At 32.1% G+C, this 17,365-nt stretch overlaps 1 protein-coding gene across 1 annotated transcript in view; it reads left to right on the top strand.

Annotated features, from left to right (window-relative positions):
• Positions 1 to 17,365, top strand: part of LOC141486911 (calaxin) — a 145,972-nt gene extending 128,607 nt beyond the window's left edge. The window contains exon 5 of the mRNA XM_074185529.1: positions 16,923 to 17,365. Coding sequence (XP_074041630.1) covers positions 16,923 to 17,145 — 223 coding nt within the window. The 3' untranslated portion in view covers positions 17,146 to 17,365. The remainder of the gene's footprint in view (positions 1 to 16,922) is intronic.

Genomic DNA, 17,365 nt, shown 5'->3' with positions numbered 1-17,365 from the left:
CATCATATTATGAAAAGTAATTTCGTGCCTAGGCATCAACTCTGATACATAAAAATTGATTTCATCAAGTAAATAGAAAATTATTTTTTTATTATATTGTACAGGATAGTTGGAGATAGACAGTCATGCCTTTATTTTTATGGTTTGTTGTTAAAAAAATTCCAAGACAGATTCTCTTTTAATGTATGGGTAGGCATAATTAGGAATTATTTAATTGGGCCCTATTTTCTCCCCATACGTTTGAATGCAGATGCTTACCTACATTTTTTGGAACATGAGTTTCCCCAACTTATTGAAGATGTTTCCATTGGTCTCCGAAATCACTCTTGGTTTATGTACGATGGAGCTCCTGCTCATTTTAATGTGATAGTAAGAAATTTTTCAGACGTAGCATATCCCCAAAGATGGATAGGAAGGGGAGGCACTGAGTATTGGCCCCCGAGATCACCAGACTTCAATTCCGTCGATTTTTTCTTTTGCGGACTCCTAAAATCACTAGTTTGTGCTAGCCCCATTGAAAACGAGGAAATTTTGAAGGATCGCATCATAGCTTGCTGCGAAACGATAAGAAACACTCCGTGCATTTTTCAACGGGTGCGGAATTCTTTGATGAGTAGAGCAGAAGCTTGCATTACTGTTGGGGGTCGTCACTTTGAACAGTTATTGTAATAGTTGTTTCGTTCAATTTTTATGTGTTTATTTTTCTAATAAGTAACATTTGTTTTTTCCAAACTCCGAAATGTAGCACTTTCTAATTGAATAATTAAACCTGACAAATTTTTTCAATTTGGATTGAATAAGCAGTTCGATAATGCTCGATTTATTTTGACGAGATCCACCACATACTTAGTTTTTGTAATGTTCTCAGCAACTTCACTTAGCGCCCCAAGAGCTGAGTAATAGAAATGTCAATAAATAGGAATACATTTCAGTTATTGACGCTAGACAAGAACTTTCACAATAATAATATCAATTTGAACAATTCTATTGTATAATTCAGATCTCAATTTTAATCTAATCAGAATAATTTTAAACAAAACTAATTTCATATTCGAAACTAGAGTACAGTTGGTACTCCTAGTGACATTTAAGACCTTCTACCATATATGTCTCGATCATTTGAATCTTGCACACACGATGTCAACGACGGTCTGAAAGAAATATATTTAAAAAATGTTTCAATCATTTAGAATTGTATATCAATTTATCTTCACCAATGTCTCATCATTCCTTCTTCAACATCAATGTTACCATCGCCACATAAGATGTTAGTCATGAGCATGTAATATTTTATATTTCACTTTACAACTCATATTATTGTAGTTTCCCTGATGATACAAATGAAATTTTTCAAATGCTGGGACTAACGTAAAAGTGTACTCATTTACTTGCTGCAATACCCCAATATCTGACAGTTTTATTCTCAAATAGTCAGCACCGACTACCTTTTCTCTCTCTCTCTCTCTCTTTTTAAAACATCACGAAGGAATTCAGATACAAAAATACAGCAAGGACACCCTGTTTATATATATTGAAACCCACAGCTTTGATCGGAAACAAGCAAATAAGAGTGGGAAATTGAAATATAAAGATTCTTACATCAAAACGCATCGAAATACGAAAAACTGATAACCGATATAGGTTAGAAAGAAATGTCAGATAAAATTAAATCAACATCTGTGATGAAAAAACGAAGAAGGCATGATAAATTATTTAGGAATGATGTAAAATTCAAAATTTATTGTTGTGATTCACTTCCTTAGAAACTGACATCAAGTGATGCTTTTGGAAAATATTTATATTTATATTAAAGTGAGGTTGACTATTTTTGTACGGAACTATAAAATGAAAATGTATCCAAATTCAAGAGCCAATGTTAAATCAGTAGAATAGAAAATTTTCCTGATAAAGAAGTTGAAAATTTGTATATGTGAAAATTGATAGATGGTAACTAGGGAAACGAGATAGATTTTCAATTTATTTATCAACAAGGGGATTCTTCTTGAAAGAGAAGAGAAAGAGACGCCACGCTAAATTTTTCTCTCCTTAAAATTTGAAATATATAGTATATAAATTTAGAAGTAAACAGAATAGTAGTCAATACTGATTTGTAATAATAAATTCAGTGAAAAAACCTACCTGTCCAGCCAAGTATAGTAAGATATCCATGAGTTTCAGCTTCGCAGAAATATCACACCACACACAACAGCGTTGGAGAAAAGTAAGGTATTTACCTATACCATTTCTAAATGATATATGCATATTTTAATGAAAATACTCAACACGACCATAAAAATAGAAGTTTGAACCAAATATTTACGTCTGCCGAGTTACAGTGATCTGCAATTATAAACTGACATTTACCAAATTTGTTCGGTGTATTCACTTTGAATAGGTCGTTGTAGATTTAGGACATTCTTAGATTTAAGGAATTTTCTCTTTTGGCAATTGATAAATTTATATATTTTTTGAATTCCACAAATTTTTACTCTTGTAATTGAAACTGTTCTATATTTTCTAAGATCAATTGTGTCTTTTTCCAAATTTCTTCACAGGTGAAATCTACTAAAAAAAATCAAAGTTTGGTAAATAATTGTTGTGTGCCTGAGAGGTTGAGAAAAATCTCTATACACTGAGGTATAGGATTTAAACTCAACATAAGAGTCTAGCTGATTAAAATTTTCATCAAAAATAATAATAATAATAAAAATTAAAACTTTTTTAGATTTTTCAAAACACAAATCAAATTCAAAATCATTTAACAACATCATCATCATCATATAATAAATTGGCGCCCAACGTGGGGCTTGATTGAACGGCTTGATTAAACAGCTAAATTGAACAGCTCAATAACTAAGTTAATATATATATATATATATATATATATATATATATATATATATATATATATATATATATATATATACATATATATATATATATATATATATATATATATATATATATATATATATATATATATATATATATATATATATATATATATATATATCTCGTCTACAAAAATACAAAATACAAAATACGTCTACAAAATAGGTCACGTGATTTCCTTAACCTGTCAAAATTGACATTTAAAAAAAGAAACATCGAAAAATGACATTATTCTTCAAAATATCCAAAAATATCAAAGGATAAAAACATTTTCTTTTGTAATTTTATACCCACACACCAAGTTCCAAACCCATAATAAGTATTTTATATTTTCACTATTTTTCCGCACTCCTACTTTTTCTACTTATCAAAATTTAAGCACACCTGTATTAAATCATTTATTTTAACTAAACTCGTCACCGAATTTCTTTTTTTGTAATATAATAATATTTTAAGAGCCTCTTTGATGTTAAAAACAAATTTTGAAAAATAAAAGTTGTCAAACTTGATGCAAAGTTCATCTAGTTTCAACGGGGCTTTCAAAACTATACAGTACTTGAGTTTTTTAATGAGCAAATGGCCTCACAATATGAATTAGAACAAAACGGAACATTAGGAAACATCATTTCGTGATTCTTGAAGCCCATTCAATAAAAGAAAAAACTCATAGTATTTACATTTACCTACTCCGCTAACAACACTAATTTAAAAAAACTGAATAGGCTGTGAAAAAATATGAAACTACATAATGTGTTTTAGAAAACGTCACTGTCACTGAATAAATTAATGCCCGTTAGTTCAATGTAATGTATGAAAATTAAAATAATATGTTATCTTTACAAGAAAAAATTGAAATTGTGCTAATTTGTGGTGAAAACACATTGCATCGACAAGTGGCTGATATTTTTAACGCAAGACATCCTGGTAGACATGTACAGCAATCCACTGTAAGTAGGATTTAAAAAAAAATAAACTGTATTTTAAAAGTATTTTCAACTGAACCAGTCAGTTGAAAATACTTTTAAAAAACGTCATAATCCATCACGCAATAATGATGAGGTTCAGTTGGCTGTCTGCCTGGATGTTATCGAACAGGGAAAATCAAGTATTACCAATATTGTAGATAGAACTGGCGTTAAAAGAGAAAGCGTAAGAGCAATTTTACATAAAAATAAATTCAAACCCTACAAACCCAAATTTATAAATACCTTAAAGTAAAGAGATTTCGATGTTCGACTAGATTTCTCTTTCTGGTACCAAGGAGAAGTAGAATTAAACAGAAAATTTCCTTACAAAATCCTATGGACCGACGAAGCTACCTTCACATCGAATGGCGTAGTCAGTTCCCAGAATTGTAGGTGGTGGGCTCAGGAAAATCCTCATTTTGTGATAGAATGTCGGGACCAATATTCATTTAAAACAAATGTGTGGTGCGCTGTTTTAAATAATCAGGTAATGGGACCATTCTTTTTTAGACACAATTTAACTTCTCAGGATTATTTGCAATTTCTAAATACTGAGATCAGTGATATAGTGGACAATATGCCGGTTGAAATAAGACACAGTCTGTGGTATCAATGTGACGGGGCTCCTATTCATAGTTCAAGACAAGTCAAAGAGAAACTATTAGAAATGTTTAGGGGCAAAGTTATTGGGCGAAATATGGAGCAAATATGGCCGCCTAGGTCGCCAGATTTAACCCCACTAGATTTTTTCTTGTGGGGTTACTTAAAAAAAATCGTTTATAAACAAAGACCTTTTCGTGACGTGAATCACCTAGAAACTGTTATTAGAAACTCTATTTTAAATATAAACCCTGTGAGTATCAGCAACTCAATAAAAGATGTATCAAGAAGGACAATTATCTGCATAGAACGCGATGGAAGACATACAGAAATGTAGTGTATTTAATGTCGTGAGTCTTTTTTTCGTGTTTTTTGCTATTAGGTATAGGTACATGTTTATTGTCAGTTCCTTTTAATTAAGATTAAATTCCACTGTATTTTTTGTTAAAAAAACAATAAACACTCTAAGATATTGTTTCCTAATGTTCCGTTTTGTTCTAATTCATATTGTGAGGCCATTTGCTCATTAAAAAACTCAAGTACTGTATAGTTTGGAAAGCCCCGTTGAAACTAGATGAACTTTGCATCAAGTTTGACAACTTTTATTTTTCAAAATTTGTTTTTAACATTAAAGAGGCTCTTAAAATATTATTATATTACAAAAAAAGAAATTCGGTGACGAGTTTAGTTAAAATAAATGATTTAGTACAGGTGTGCTTAAATTTTGTTTAGTAGAAAAAGCAGGAATGCGGAAAAATAGTGAAAATATAAAATGCTTATTATGGGTTTGAAACTTGATGTGTGGGTATAAAATTACAAAAGAAAATGTTTTTATCCTTTGATATTTTTGGATATTTTGAAGAATAATGTCATTTTTCGATGTTTCTTTTTTTAAATGTCAATTTTGACAGGTTAAGGAAATTACGTGACCTATTTTGTAGACGCCATTTGACATCATTTCTTAAGCAAAATCTACTGCCAAAATCAAATTTCACATAAAACGATAAATAAAAAAGTTTCACATTTGATGCGATCGGTCACACTGTATACAGGGTCCTGCAACAGTGGCGCGGTGTTCCATATCTCTATATAGGAAGCAGATAGGAATCTAATTTTCTATAATATTACCTTATTGCTCGAGCTCGACAAAATAAAAATATTGGCGGTCACACAGGGTGTTCGATTTTTTCTGGGCGGATCCCAACTGTGTCTTTTTAAATGGCAACCTATATTTTTTATCGCTTTTTCGGTTTCTTCATAGAAAATAAAATAAACTTTATGTATGTCTGCACTTCGAAAATATTGACGGTTTTCGAGATATCTAGCATGACAGGTTTTTTTTTCCAATATTCGTCACTCAGAATATTTGAAATTATAAAGTGGTGCCAAGTCCAGTTGAAATTTTTTTTTTGGTCGAATATTCTACATTGGTCACTCTCTCAAACGATATATCTGAAATCGACCTGTGATATACAGGGTATGAAAAACCGCTTGCCAAATATTGTAAATGAAAATTTGCAAAATCTTCCTTATATTAAATGGAACACCCTGTATATTATTGATCCATAAGAAGCGCCAACGAAACCTCTACAAATTTCATTAACTATTCCCAATGGCTAAGTTCAATAGTTTTTCTTAAATGAGCATTTCTTTCGAAAAATGGTCATTTTTTCAAAGCGAAATCCATTTGACGACTCATAAGAATATACAAAAAAATACCCTTTCCTTAAAATATCGCCCATTCCTAAAATTACCTGTTGCTAGATAAAAAAGTTGCGAATTACACCACAAAATGGACGTTCTTGAATAGTTACAATAATTTCAAAAATCTCGGAATTTGTGCCATATTCTTTCGGTCTAAAACAACCTTTCAGCGAATGAAATATTTATTGGAAATCAAGTAGTCTGGCAAATGACAGAACAAAATATTTGGCTGCAAATGAATATTGAAATTTTTAGTCAATCGTGAAGTTGAACTGTCGGTATAATTTCATCAGAATGTTGTTATCAAAAAGTGATTTGATTGATATGATTTTCATATTAGGTGAATCAGACAGGAATTGTTTATTGGCAAGTAGAATTTATTCTCAACGGTATCCAGATAGAAGGCATCCAGATGAAAGATCTTTCCGAAAGGTCTTGGGACGATTCGTTGAAACTGGATCTATTAATTATTCCAAACATGAGCGCATCAAGCCAGCTACTAATGAAGATAATGAATTGCAAGTTCTTCTTGCTGTTGAAGAAGATCCTAGTAGGAGTCAACGACAAATTGGGGAAATAGTGGATATAAGTGAGAGATCAGTGCAACGAGTATTGAAGAAACATCGCTTGCATCCATACCACGTTCAGTTACATCAAGAACTACTGTATGCTGATTTCGAGAAAAGAGTGAGATTTTGCAATTGGGCCATGAACAAAATTCGTCGAAACGAATATTTTTTCAATAATATTTTATGATCGGATGAATCGACATTCCATAAAAATGGATTTGTAAATCGACATAATTACCATTATTATGCGACAGAAAATCCTCACTTATTGAGACAGGTGGATTATCAACATAGGTGGTCGATAAATGTCTGGGGAGGCATCATTGGAGAATATGTAATTGGTCCATACTTTTTTGAGGGACATATGAATGGTGCAATGTATCTCAATTTCTTACGAAATGATTTACCAGGTTTGTTAGATGATATTCCTCTTGACCTCCGCAATAGAATGTGGTTACAACATGATGGTGCACCTGCTCACTATTCGGCAGAAGTGAGAGATCATCTAAATGAAGTATTTCCCAATAAATGGATAGGACGGAATGGGCCTGTACGGTGGCCCGCTAGATCACCAGATTTGACGAAACTAGATTTTTTCTTATGGGGATACATAAAAAATATGGTTTACGTTGAGCCACCAACTTCTCCCGAAAATATGCGACTTAGAATAACGAATGCTTTTCGCAGCATTACACCAGCTGTCTTGCGCAGGGTAGAACAGTCTTTCAAACATAGACTTCAGCTCTGCATTCAAGAAAATGGAAGACATGTTGAACATATTTTATAAAAGTTTCATTATCAACCTTAATTGAACTCTCCCTTTTGTAGTTTTGTAATTTGCCAGTTGACAAATTTGAATATCTAGAACTCAAGCTCTGAATGAATATAATAACATGAAAAAAATAGTTATTTATAATGTTTCTTTCTTTTAACTTGTTTGGTTTGATATTGCACGATTTATGAGTGAAATTCTGCATCCAATGAAAAAATAATTTTCCATTTAGCAAAAAGTGATAGGTACATACATTTATTTCGTTAAAAAATATTTGTTTGGACACCTTCTAATGTACAAAATTGAAACAAGATATCTTTCGTATATTTTTATCAGCCGTCAAATGGATTTCGCTTTGAAAAAATGACCATTTTTCGAAAGAAATGCTCATTTAAGAAAAACTATTGAACTTAGCCATAGGGAATACTTGATGAAATTTGTAGAGGTTTCGTTGGCGCTTCTTATGGATCAATAATATACAGGGTGTTCCATTTAATATAAGGAAGATTTTGCAAATTTTCATTTACAATATTTGGCAAGCGGTTTTTCATACCCTGTATATCACAGGTCGATTTCAGATATATCGTTTGAGAGAGTGACCAATGTAGAATATTCGACCAAAAAAAAATTTCAACTGGACTTGGCACCACTTTATAATTTCAAATATTCTGAGTGACGAATATTGGAAAAAAAAACCTGTCATGCTAGATATCTCGAAAACCGTCAATATTTTCGAAGTGCAGACATACATAAAGTTTATTTTATTTTCTATGAAGAAACCGAAAAAGCGATAAAAAATATAGGTTGCCATTTAAAAAGACACAGTTGGGATCCGCCCAGAAAAAATCGAACACCCTGTGTGACCGCCAATATTTTTATTTTGTCGAGCTCGAGCAATAAGGTAATATTATAGAAAATTAGATTCCTATCCTATATATATATATATATATATATATATATATATATATATATATATATTAAAATTTTAATAAATTTACTGACGTATGGAAACAAGAAGAACAAAGAAGAGTCAACAGCCAAAACAGACTACTGAGGAAAATGTGGAAGAGGTACAGCAGGAAATAGGAAACACCATCATGGAAGAACCAGTAAGACAAACACCGATGGACATGAATGAATTGTTCGAAAGACTGGAAAGAATGAGGAAAGAAACAATGAAAGAAAATATGGAAAGATTGGAAAGACTAAGACAAGAAGATATGGAAAAATTGGAAAGAATGAGGAAAGAAGAAACAGAAAGCAGAAAAGAAGATATGGAAAGACTGAACAGAGTAAGACAAGAAGAAATTGAAATATTAGATAGAAAAAGAAATGAAGATATAATGAAGTTATTTGGAAAAATAGATGAGCAGACAAATAATGTTAAGAAGTTAGAAAAAGAATTTGAAATAAACCAAAATAATTTGAAAAAAGAGTTAGCAGAATATAAAAGGACTATTGAAGAAAAGGTAGGATTTTTGCAGGAAGTGAATACAAGGAAAGAAGAGAATGAGAACTTAAATAAAAAAATAGATAGGGAAAATAAATTAACTAGAGGATAGTTTAAAGAACATGAAAATAATATAAATGAAAAATTAATTGATATTAACAATAACAAAAACAAACGGAGAGAAACCTGAGTAATAGAGAAGAGTCAATAAGACCAATTATAGCTATAGGTAATGAAAAAAAATCAATATTTAATGGAAACTTTAAAAGACAACATCCAGTACCTTTCATAAAATTCATAAAAAGTAAATATAAAAATTTGTCATTAAAAGAAATGGAAGAAGTTATCAGAAGTCAATTGCAGGAAGAAGCATTATTGTGGTTCACTAATAAAGAGAAAGAATTGACAAATTTTAATGAATTTTCAAATAAATTTTTGAGGTATGACTGGGGACCTTCCCAACAAAAGTTAATAAAAGATGAATTGTTAGGGGGGAAATTCTATTCCAATAGAGGAACATCTTACCACAAATATGCCATAAAAATATATAGTATATCACAGTATTCAAATTGCAATTTCACAGAAGAATATATAGTCAACTTAATAATCCAACATTTTGATAATAATTTAGAGGAGATTATGATGCTGTACAATTTCAAAGATATGGATAGTCTATGTCAATTTTTGATGACACAGGAAAGAAGGGAATCAATTACAATAATTCACAAAATAGGGTTAATCAAAATAATAATAGACAGGAATATGCTAATAGAGAAAGTAATAATAATTATAATAATCGGAATCAATACAACCAGCCATATAGAAATAGAAATAGAAATAATTATAATTGGGAAAATAACAATAATAATAACAGATATGAATAAAACAGGTACAATAATAATAATAACAGATACTATAACAACAATAATAATAGAAATAACAATAATAATACATACAGACACAGAGCTAATAGTACAGACAGACAAAATTACAGAGACAATAGGGATTACGATGACGAAAGAAATGATGATATGTACAGACATAGGAGAAGTAGAAGCGTAGAAGAAATCAGACAGCTAAACAATATACAGCGGACACACGCTACGAATGAGGTACAGAGTAATGATAATGAGGTATACATTACAAATTAATAAATTCCTAGTAAAATGAATAAATAACTTATCTAATATAAACATACATTCAAAATATTACAATAATAGTAAACATATAGAGGTGCATTACTTTTACAAGAGTATGATCTTGAGAATGAATATATTGAAGGTAGATAATATAATACTACATGCATTAACAAGATCAGATGGCAAAGTAAAAAGAGAAAGAACTTTACAAATTCGGGTAAAAATATTAATTGACCAACAGGGAATATTTTCAATGAATGAAATTATAGAAGATCAAAATAAATTGGAAGCAAAAAACATAAATAAATGTAAAAAAGTCAATGATATTGATATAAAGGATATATAATAAAGGATATAAAGGATCACGAACTATATGTAATTAGTAATGAATTACCTTATAATATATTGAAGTATTTACATGAACATGATGGTTATCCTGGAGTGAGAAAAGTATGGATAATGTTTAGGGAAAATTATTTTTGCAGAAAAGATATCCAAATAACCAAAGATTTAACAAATAATTGTATCATTTGCCAAATTTATAAGAGCAAAAATTTTTTGAATACAAATATCTCAAGAAATATAATCACCACCAACAAATTAGAAGGAATTGCCATGGATTTTATTAGTGATTCAATAATAATAAATGATAGAGTCAAACATATTCTTGTGATAGTAGACATTTTTACAACATTTATAAAATTATATCCTTGTAAAAGAAGAAATGTGCATATTGTAACAAAATGTCTTCAACAATATTTTAATGAAGTAGGAAAACCACAAAAATGTATTTTGGATAATGCAACTTATGAAATTGTCAGTGAAAATAATATGAATAGCTATAAATTAAAATATTTAAATGAAGAAAGAATAAGAGGAATTTTCAACATAAATGATATTTATTTATATAAACAAACGTAAAAATAGAAACATGCCATAATCATAATCATAATTGAAAGTATGAGCTATATTATTTTGTTCATAAAAAAATATATCTAATACTTGAGGTATTTGTTATGAAAAGACTCAAAATACAACAGTGTATGGGAATTTTAAAAACATCACGAAGGAATTCAGATACAAAAATACAGCAAGGACATCCTGTACATATATTGAAACCCATATATATATATATATATATATATATATATATATATATATATACAGGGTGTCCCTGGGCTTCCTCTATTTCTCTCGGGAATGTATAGATGGGGTCAAAATATCATCAGTACTTCATATAACTTTTTTTCCTAAAATCCTTTGTTACCAAGTAACGGGCCCTTGAAGTTACAAAATGAAAAATGTTTTTCTTTGATAACTTTTCAAGTGAATATTTAAAATCATCCAAATTTTGGTAATTGACTAAACAAATGAATTCCTTCGATGAGCTTTCATGCAGGAGTCAGTTGTTTTGCTACAAAGTCAGGAACGGACTACCCCCGATGGTCCACACTCCAAAACTTTGAAATGACAGATATTTTTCAATATTTTTCAACAAATTAAGGTTACTTGAACAATTTTATGAATAAAAGTACTCGTGTGGAAAGTCGATCGGAGCAACGAGTCTTGATAAAAATGTAGTTTCACTCGACGACATCAAACCCGCTCGTCCACCATTATTTGAAATGAATAATTATCAAAGCAGAAATAATAATGATAACGTTAATCAACAACATTTATCCTGAGATGTCTACCATTATTCAAAAATATTAGTTTTTAAGGAAAATGGAAATGATAGGTAAAATGTTCATAACGAATTTTTATAATGCAAACACGTTTAACTAACGAAACTCAAGAGCCTCAAGAGCAAACAGAAATGAAAAATCCGCTACAGAAACTGCTCGATATGACCACCTTCTCTCTCTATACATTTTCTTAGTCTGCGAAGACACCCTCTCTGTACTTGAAATAGCATTCCAGGGCCGTTTCGTATGGCTTCACAATGTAATGTTATTCTATTCAACAATGCATCTCTTGTGTGAATAGGTGTAGCGTAAACAAGGCTTTTTAGATGCCCCCACAGAAAGAAATCCAATGGATTTAAATCCGGAGACCGCGATGGCCATGAATATGGCCCACCTCTACCAATCCATCTATTGTGGAAAATATGGTTCAGATGGTCACGCACAATCAAACTAAAATGAGGAGGAGCGCCATCATGCATAAACCACATATCTCTTCGGGTTTGCAATGGAACATGTTCCAAAAGTCCATTCAAATCGTTCTGAATGAACTCCAAATAACGTTCTCCATTCAATCGGTCCTGTAGAACGAATGGTTCTATAAGATGGTTTCCTATGATACCAGCCCAAACATTCACGTTGAATTTCCGTTGGTGTTTGGTTTGCAATATCCCATGGGGATTTTTTTCGGCCCATATATGGAGATTATGAGAGTTGATAACTCCATCTCTACTGAAACCTGCTTCATCAGTGAATAAAACTCGATCAATAAAAGTAATATCCTCTCTTTGCCTATCCATGAACCAATTGGCATATTCCAGTCGTGCTAGAAAATCTTGAGGTGTCATGGCATGTACCTTCTGGATGTGAAATGGGTGGAGCAGTTGTTCTCTAATTATTCTATGAATAGTGGACTTGGATGTATGGAACTGTTCTGATAGATTTCTGATGCTCATTGGAGGATCATCAGCGACGGCTTCCAAAATATTTTCCTCCAATACAACGGTACGTACAGTCCTAGTAGCGCCCTCACCACCTCGTTTTGGCAAAACTGTACCTACAATAATATCGAAATAAAACAACGTGCTCAAATTAATTATCAATTATTACATACCTGTCTCCCTCAAGCTGCGATCGACACGCTCGAATGTTTCTCTTGACGGTACCGTTCGATTGGGAAAATGCTCGGAATACAGACGACGAGCTTCTGCAGCATTACAAAATGCTCGTCCATAAAATGCATGCATATCTGCATATTCATTGAATGTAAACTGTTCGGCCATATCAAAAAAATTCAAAATATCCTATAGAATATTGACAATGATAGTCATATGACAACGCACCACTCAACAAAACAAAATCGCATTCCAGTTTCTCATTTTTTATCAAAACTTTCTAAAAGGTTTTTTTGTCAACATCTGTGAAAGAAATGGAACATAATTATTCCCTGGATATTTTTCACCTGATCATGTGCAGCCGTTTTTGTAGTTCATTCGTTTGCTTTTTATTAGTATAGTAAATATTTTTTCCGATGTGCGTTTTTTAGCTAAATTTAGATTCATGTTAAAGAATTTCTCCCATAAAATTATAATTATCAGTGAAACTCCTCAACAGTTTAGCTGTGAAGAAGAATTTGAAACATTTGAATGTTGAGTTTCATGAGATTCAGATAATTGATCAACACGAAACGTGATTATTCCACACGTATTATGTACATACAAAATATGGAATGAATTCGATATTTCAAAGTGGAGTAGCTTGTTAGTTTGAAAACACCGCGAATCTACAGAACTTGATATTTCTTTTGAAAAAATATCTGCTATCACAATTGTGACTTAAACTTCCATATAGGTACTGTACTTTTTGTTTACAACTTCATTTTACCATACTTTGTATTATTCCTGTTATAAATGTTGTTGAATTAACGTTATCATTATTATTTCTGCTTTGATAATTATTCATTTCAAATAATGGTGGACGAGCGGGTTTGATGTCGTCGAGTAGAACTACATTTTTATCAAGACTCGTTGCTCCGATCGACTTTCCACACGAGTACTTTAATTCATAAAATTGTCCAAGTAACCTTATTCTGTTGAAAAATATTGAAAAATATCTGTCATTTCAAAGTTTTGGGGTGTGGACCATCGGGGGTAGTCCGTTCCTGACTTTGTAGCAAAACATCTGACTCCTGCATGAAAGCTCATCGACGAAATTCATTTGTTAAGTCAATTACCAAAATTTGGATGATTTTGATAACTTGAAAAGTTATCAAAGAAAAACATTTTTCATTTTGTAACTTCGAGGGCCCGTTACTTGGTAACGAAGGATTTTAGGAAAAAAAGTTATATGAAGTACTGGTGATATTTTGACCCCATCTATACATTCCCGAGAGGAAAAGAGGAAGTCCAGGGACACCCTGTATATATATATATATATATATATATATATATATATATATATATATATATATATATATATATATATATATATATAGAATCGGTGCACTTGTCACTGGTATCACTTTCAGCGGATGCAACTAACCCATTTCGCCATGCAGGACGAATTTATAGTAAAATAAGTGATGACATATTTCAAAATAAAACAAAGAAAATGAAAGTATGTTTCGTCGCTTTGAGAATTGTATATCTCCATATGCTGATTCATCATTGATAGTGATCAATGTCACCTTGGATATGAATATAAAAATTAGTGATGACATATTCTGAAATGAAACAAAGAAAATCAAAAGTTTCTGTTTAGTCGTCTTGAGGCTTATTGTCAGATGCCTATTCAGCGTTGACATGTCACCTTGGGTATGAATAGAGAAGCGCAACAAACACATGAATTCTGCTTTCTCTTTCCTTTTATTTGAAGTGCTACATGAAACGATGCGACTCTCATTAGTGACGATACAACTTAGTGCCCTTTTGGCATCGTCTTTGTTTTTTTTTCTCTGTCGATGAATTCTGCATTCGTTTCCCTCTCATTTGATGTGATGCACGTTGAGATCCAACTATCATTAACGAAGATGTGGCTAAGTGCCCTTCTGACATATTGCACCATATTTGTTTTTTTCTTTGTCGATGAATTCTGCAATTCTTCTTCTCCCATTTGACATGCTGTACGTGACGATCCGAAGTTTTTCCAATGATTTTCTTTGCAATTCTTCCTATGCTGTTTCATATTAGACGACCTGTTGCGACTAGTATAGCGAAAATAGGTTATGAGGTCCTTTTGGCTTCGTAAAATGATTGATTATGTTTTTTGATATCTAAATGAATCCGTTGATGTCAAAATCATCGGAATCCGACACCCGGAAGTGACCTGTTTTTGACGGATTCGAAAGCTTCTCACCCTAAGGAATCCCTAAGGAATAGTGTCCTTTCGACATGTTGGAACGCTAGACTTTTGTTAAACCGGCATGCTTTTTCCTTAAATGATGTATTTTGAAACGCCCTGTATACACATTGATATCATATTTCAAACCGTCAGATTTTTTTCTTGAAAGATGTATTTTTTCGCACCCTGTATACTTCGTGTTCGTTTTCAATGATGTTTTTAGAGATACCTTGTACTCATTGAGGGATCGTACGTTGAAAACTTACAGCCTCGTGGAACTGTAATGTTTTTTTTTGAATGATATATTTCGACGCACCCTGTACACTTCGACGCCATGTTTTTTTATTGAATGATGTATTTTGAGACACCCCGTACACATTGAGGGATCGCAGGTTGAACTGTTAGGTTGTTATATTTTTTCTTAAACCTGATTCATTATTATTAATATATCATTTCCGCACTTCCAATTTCCATCGAGTCGTTCACGCTTAATTTTAAAACCGGCAACGCTACATTGCCCCATAAACAACGATTTATTTTGCAACCTGCGCTAGGAACGTAAAACCTCGATAGCACCTCCATCTCTCTTTGCCTCGTATACGTCACACACGTCTCTCGCTCTTACACACACATACGCATCTTTATATTAAATATTAATTCTTCAACATGATAATGACGATTACAACTTCCCTAATATTCTACGGATATCAATAAAATGCGGTCAAGTATATAAAATGAGTCAATTTCGGTCCCGACAAAACTAACGCCATAAATACCCATCATTCGCAATTACTTTCAATATCTTACTTACATTGGTGTAAAGGTTAAGGATATTGTCTACCACGCGCACGATCCCGGTTCGAATCTCATAACTATAAACTTTTTTTAATAAGAATCACGTGACAAGGTGGCCTGAGGGAGTCTCAAGGGGGCCGATAAGCGGAGTACTAAGGGGGCCGATAGGTGGGGCGGAGTACTAAGGGAGCCAAGTTCTACGTTTGAATCGCTACGATACTCATTCCATCCTGCGTCGATGACGTCACACGTTTCCCCCACTCCTTTTTGTACCAAAAATTGCAAAAAGTTCAGCTCCATAAGAAAACATATGGAATTTTGGGTTCGTGGTCTTTTTGTTTATCTACTAATGTTTTTTGAATACCCATGTAGTATGTTATGTTCTTTGCGAAGGAGGGCACTGTAAGCGTTTTCATCGGACTAGATAGAATCTTTTATTGGCATCCCTTCAGGTTTAGCCAAATAAACAGTGAATACCTTGACCGCAGGAAGAGTTTCATACTACTAGTAAAATTAACTAGAATTGGACATTTATACATCCTTCGAAAAATGTCACCAAACAATCATTAATTTACTGCAGAACTGTCTAACAGAACTGTCGTCTGAATCGTCATATGAAGGGACTGGGGACTATTCGAAGATCCCGTCCTCACCCGTCCCGTCCTCACGACTCAAATCAAGTTCCTAATGTTTTCATTATATTGAACTGATCGACTGAAACGTAATTGAATTGGGCTTAGGATGCTTTTTTTAACATTGGAGTCTACATCATGTTTGAGAATGTTTGCCGCATTTGCAGACGAAGCGTCAGGCTTAAAACATAGCGACTTCAATTAATAAACGAGTATTTGGTCTTATAACATTTTCGGTTTAGTTTCTCTAGTCTTTAATAAGAAAGCAAATTCATAGAATAACATATGTTTAGAGAACTCGTTTAATGAAAATTTTACTGTAAATTATGTCACTATATTTGTAATTCATTCATGTACAGTGAAAAACATTCACGTTGTTTCAGGAATTGTTTGATAAAACATCCACAAGAGGAAGATCCAGACGAAAGTGTGAAGGATCTTGTAGATATAGTTATGAGAAAAATCGATAAAAACAAAGACGGGAAAATATCATTAGAAGACTTCCAAAAGACAGTTGGAGAGGAACCCTTGCTAATAGAAGCTTTCGGAAAATGTTTGCCATCAGAAGAATCGAAGATTACATTTCTCACAACACTTACATCATGAGGTTATATTGACTGATTAATATTGAGTAATTCAGAAAGATTTTTATGATTACCAAGCTCAAATGAACTATTGTGATCATCTCACTAAATAGGAATAATATGGTTGAAGACGAATAATTTATAATCCACTGTATTTGTTCCTAATTCTCTCTGCAATAATTTGAATAATATAGTTTTCTTTATGATGAAGAAAAAATACATTTCCAATATATCCGAATGTT

The sequence above is a fragment of the Leptinotarsa decemlineata genome, unplaced genomic scaffold, assembly GCF_025532065.1.
Source record: "Leptinotarsa decemlineata unplaced genomic scaffold, Ldec_3_MD MMD2_tig00026375_RagTag_RagTag, whole genome shotgun sequence".
NCBI classification, from domain to species: Eukaryota; Metazoa; Arthropoda; class Insecta; order Coleoptera; family Chrysomelidae; genus Leptinotarsa; species Leptinotarsa decemlineata.
Note: the sequence above shows the minus strand (reverse complement) of the source record. Positions and strands in the feature narration are given on the sequence as shown.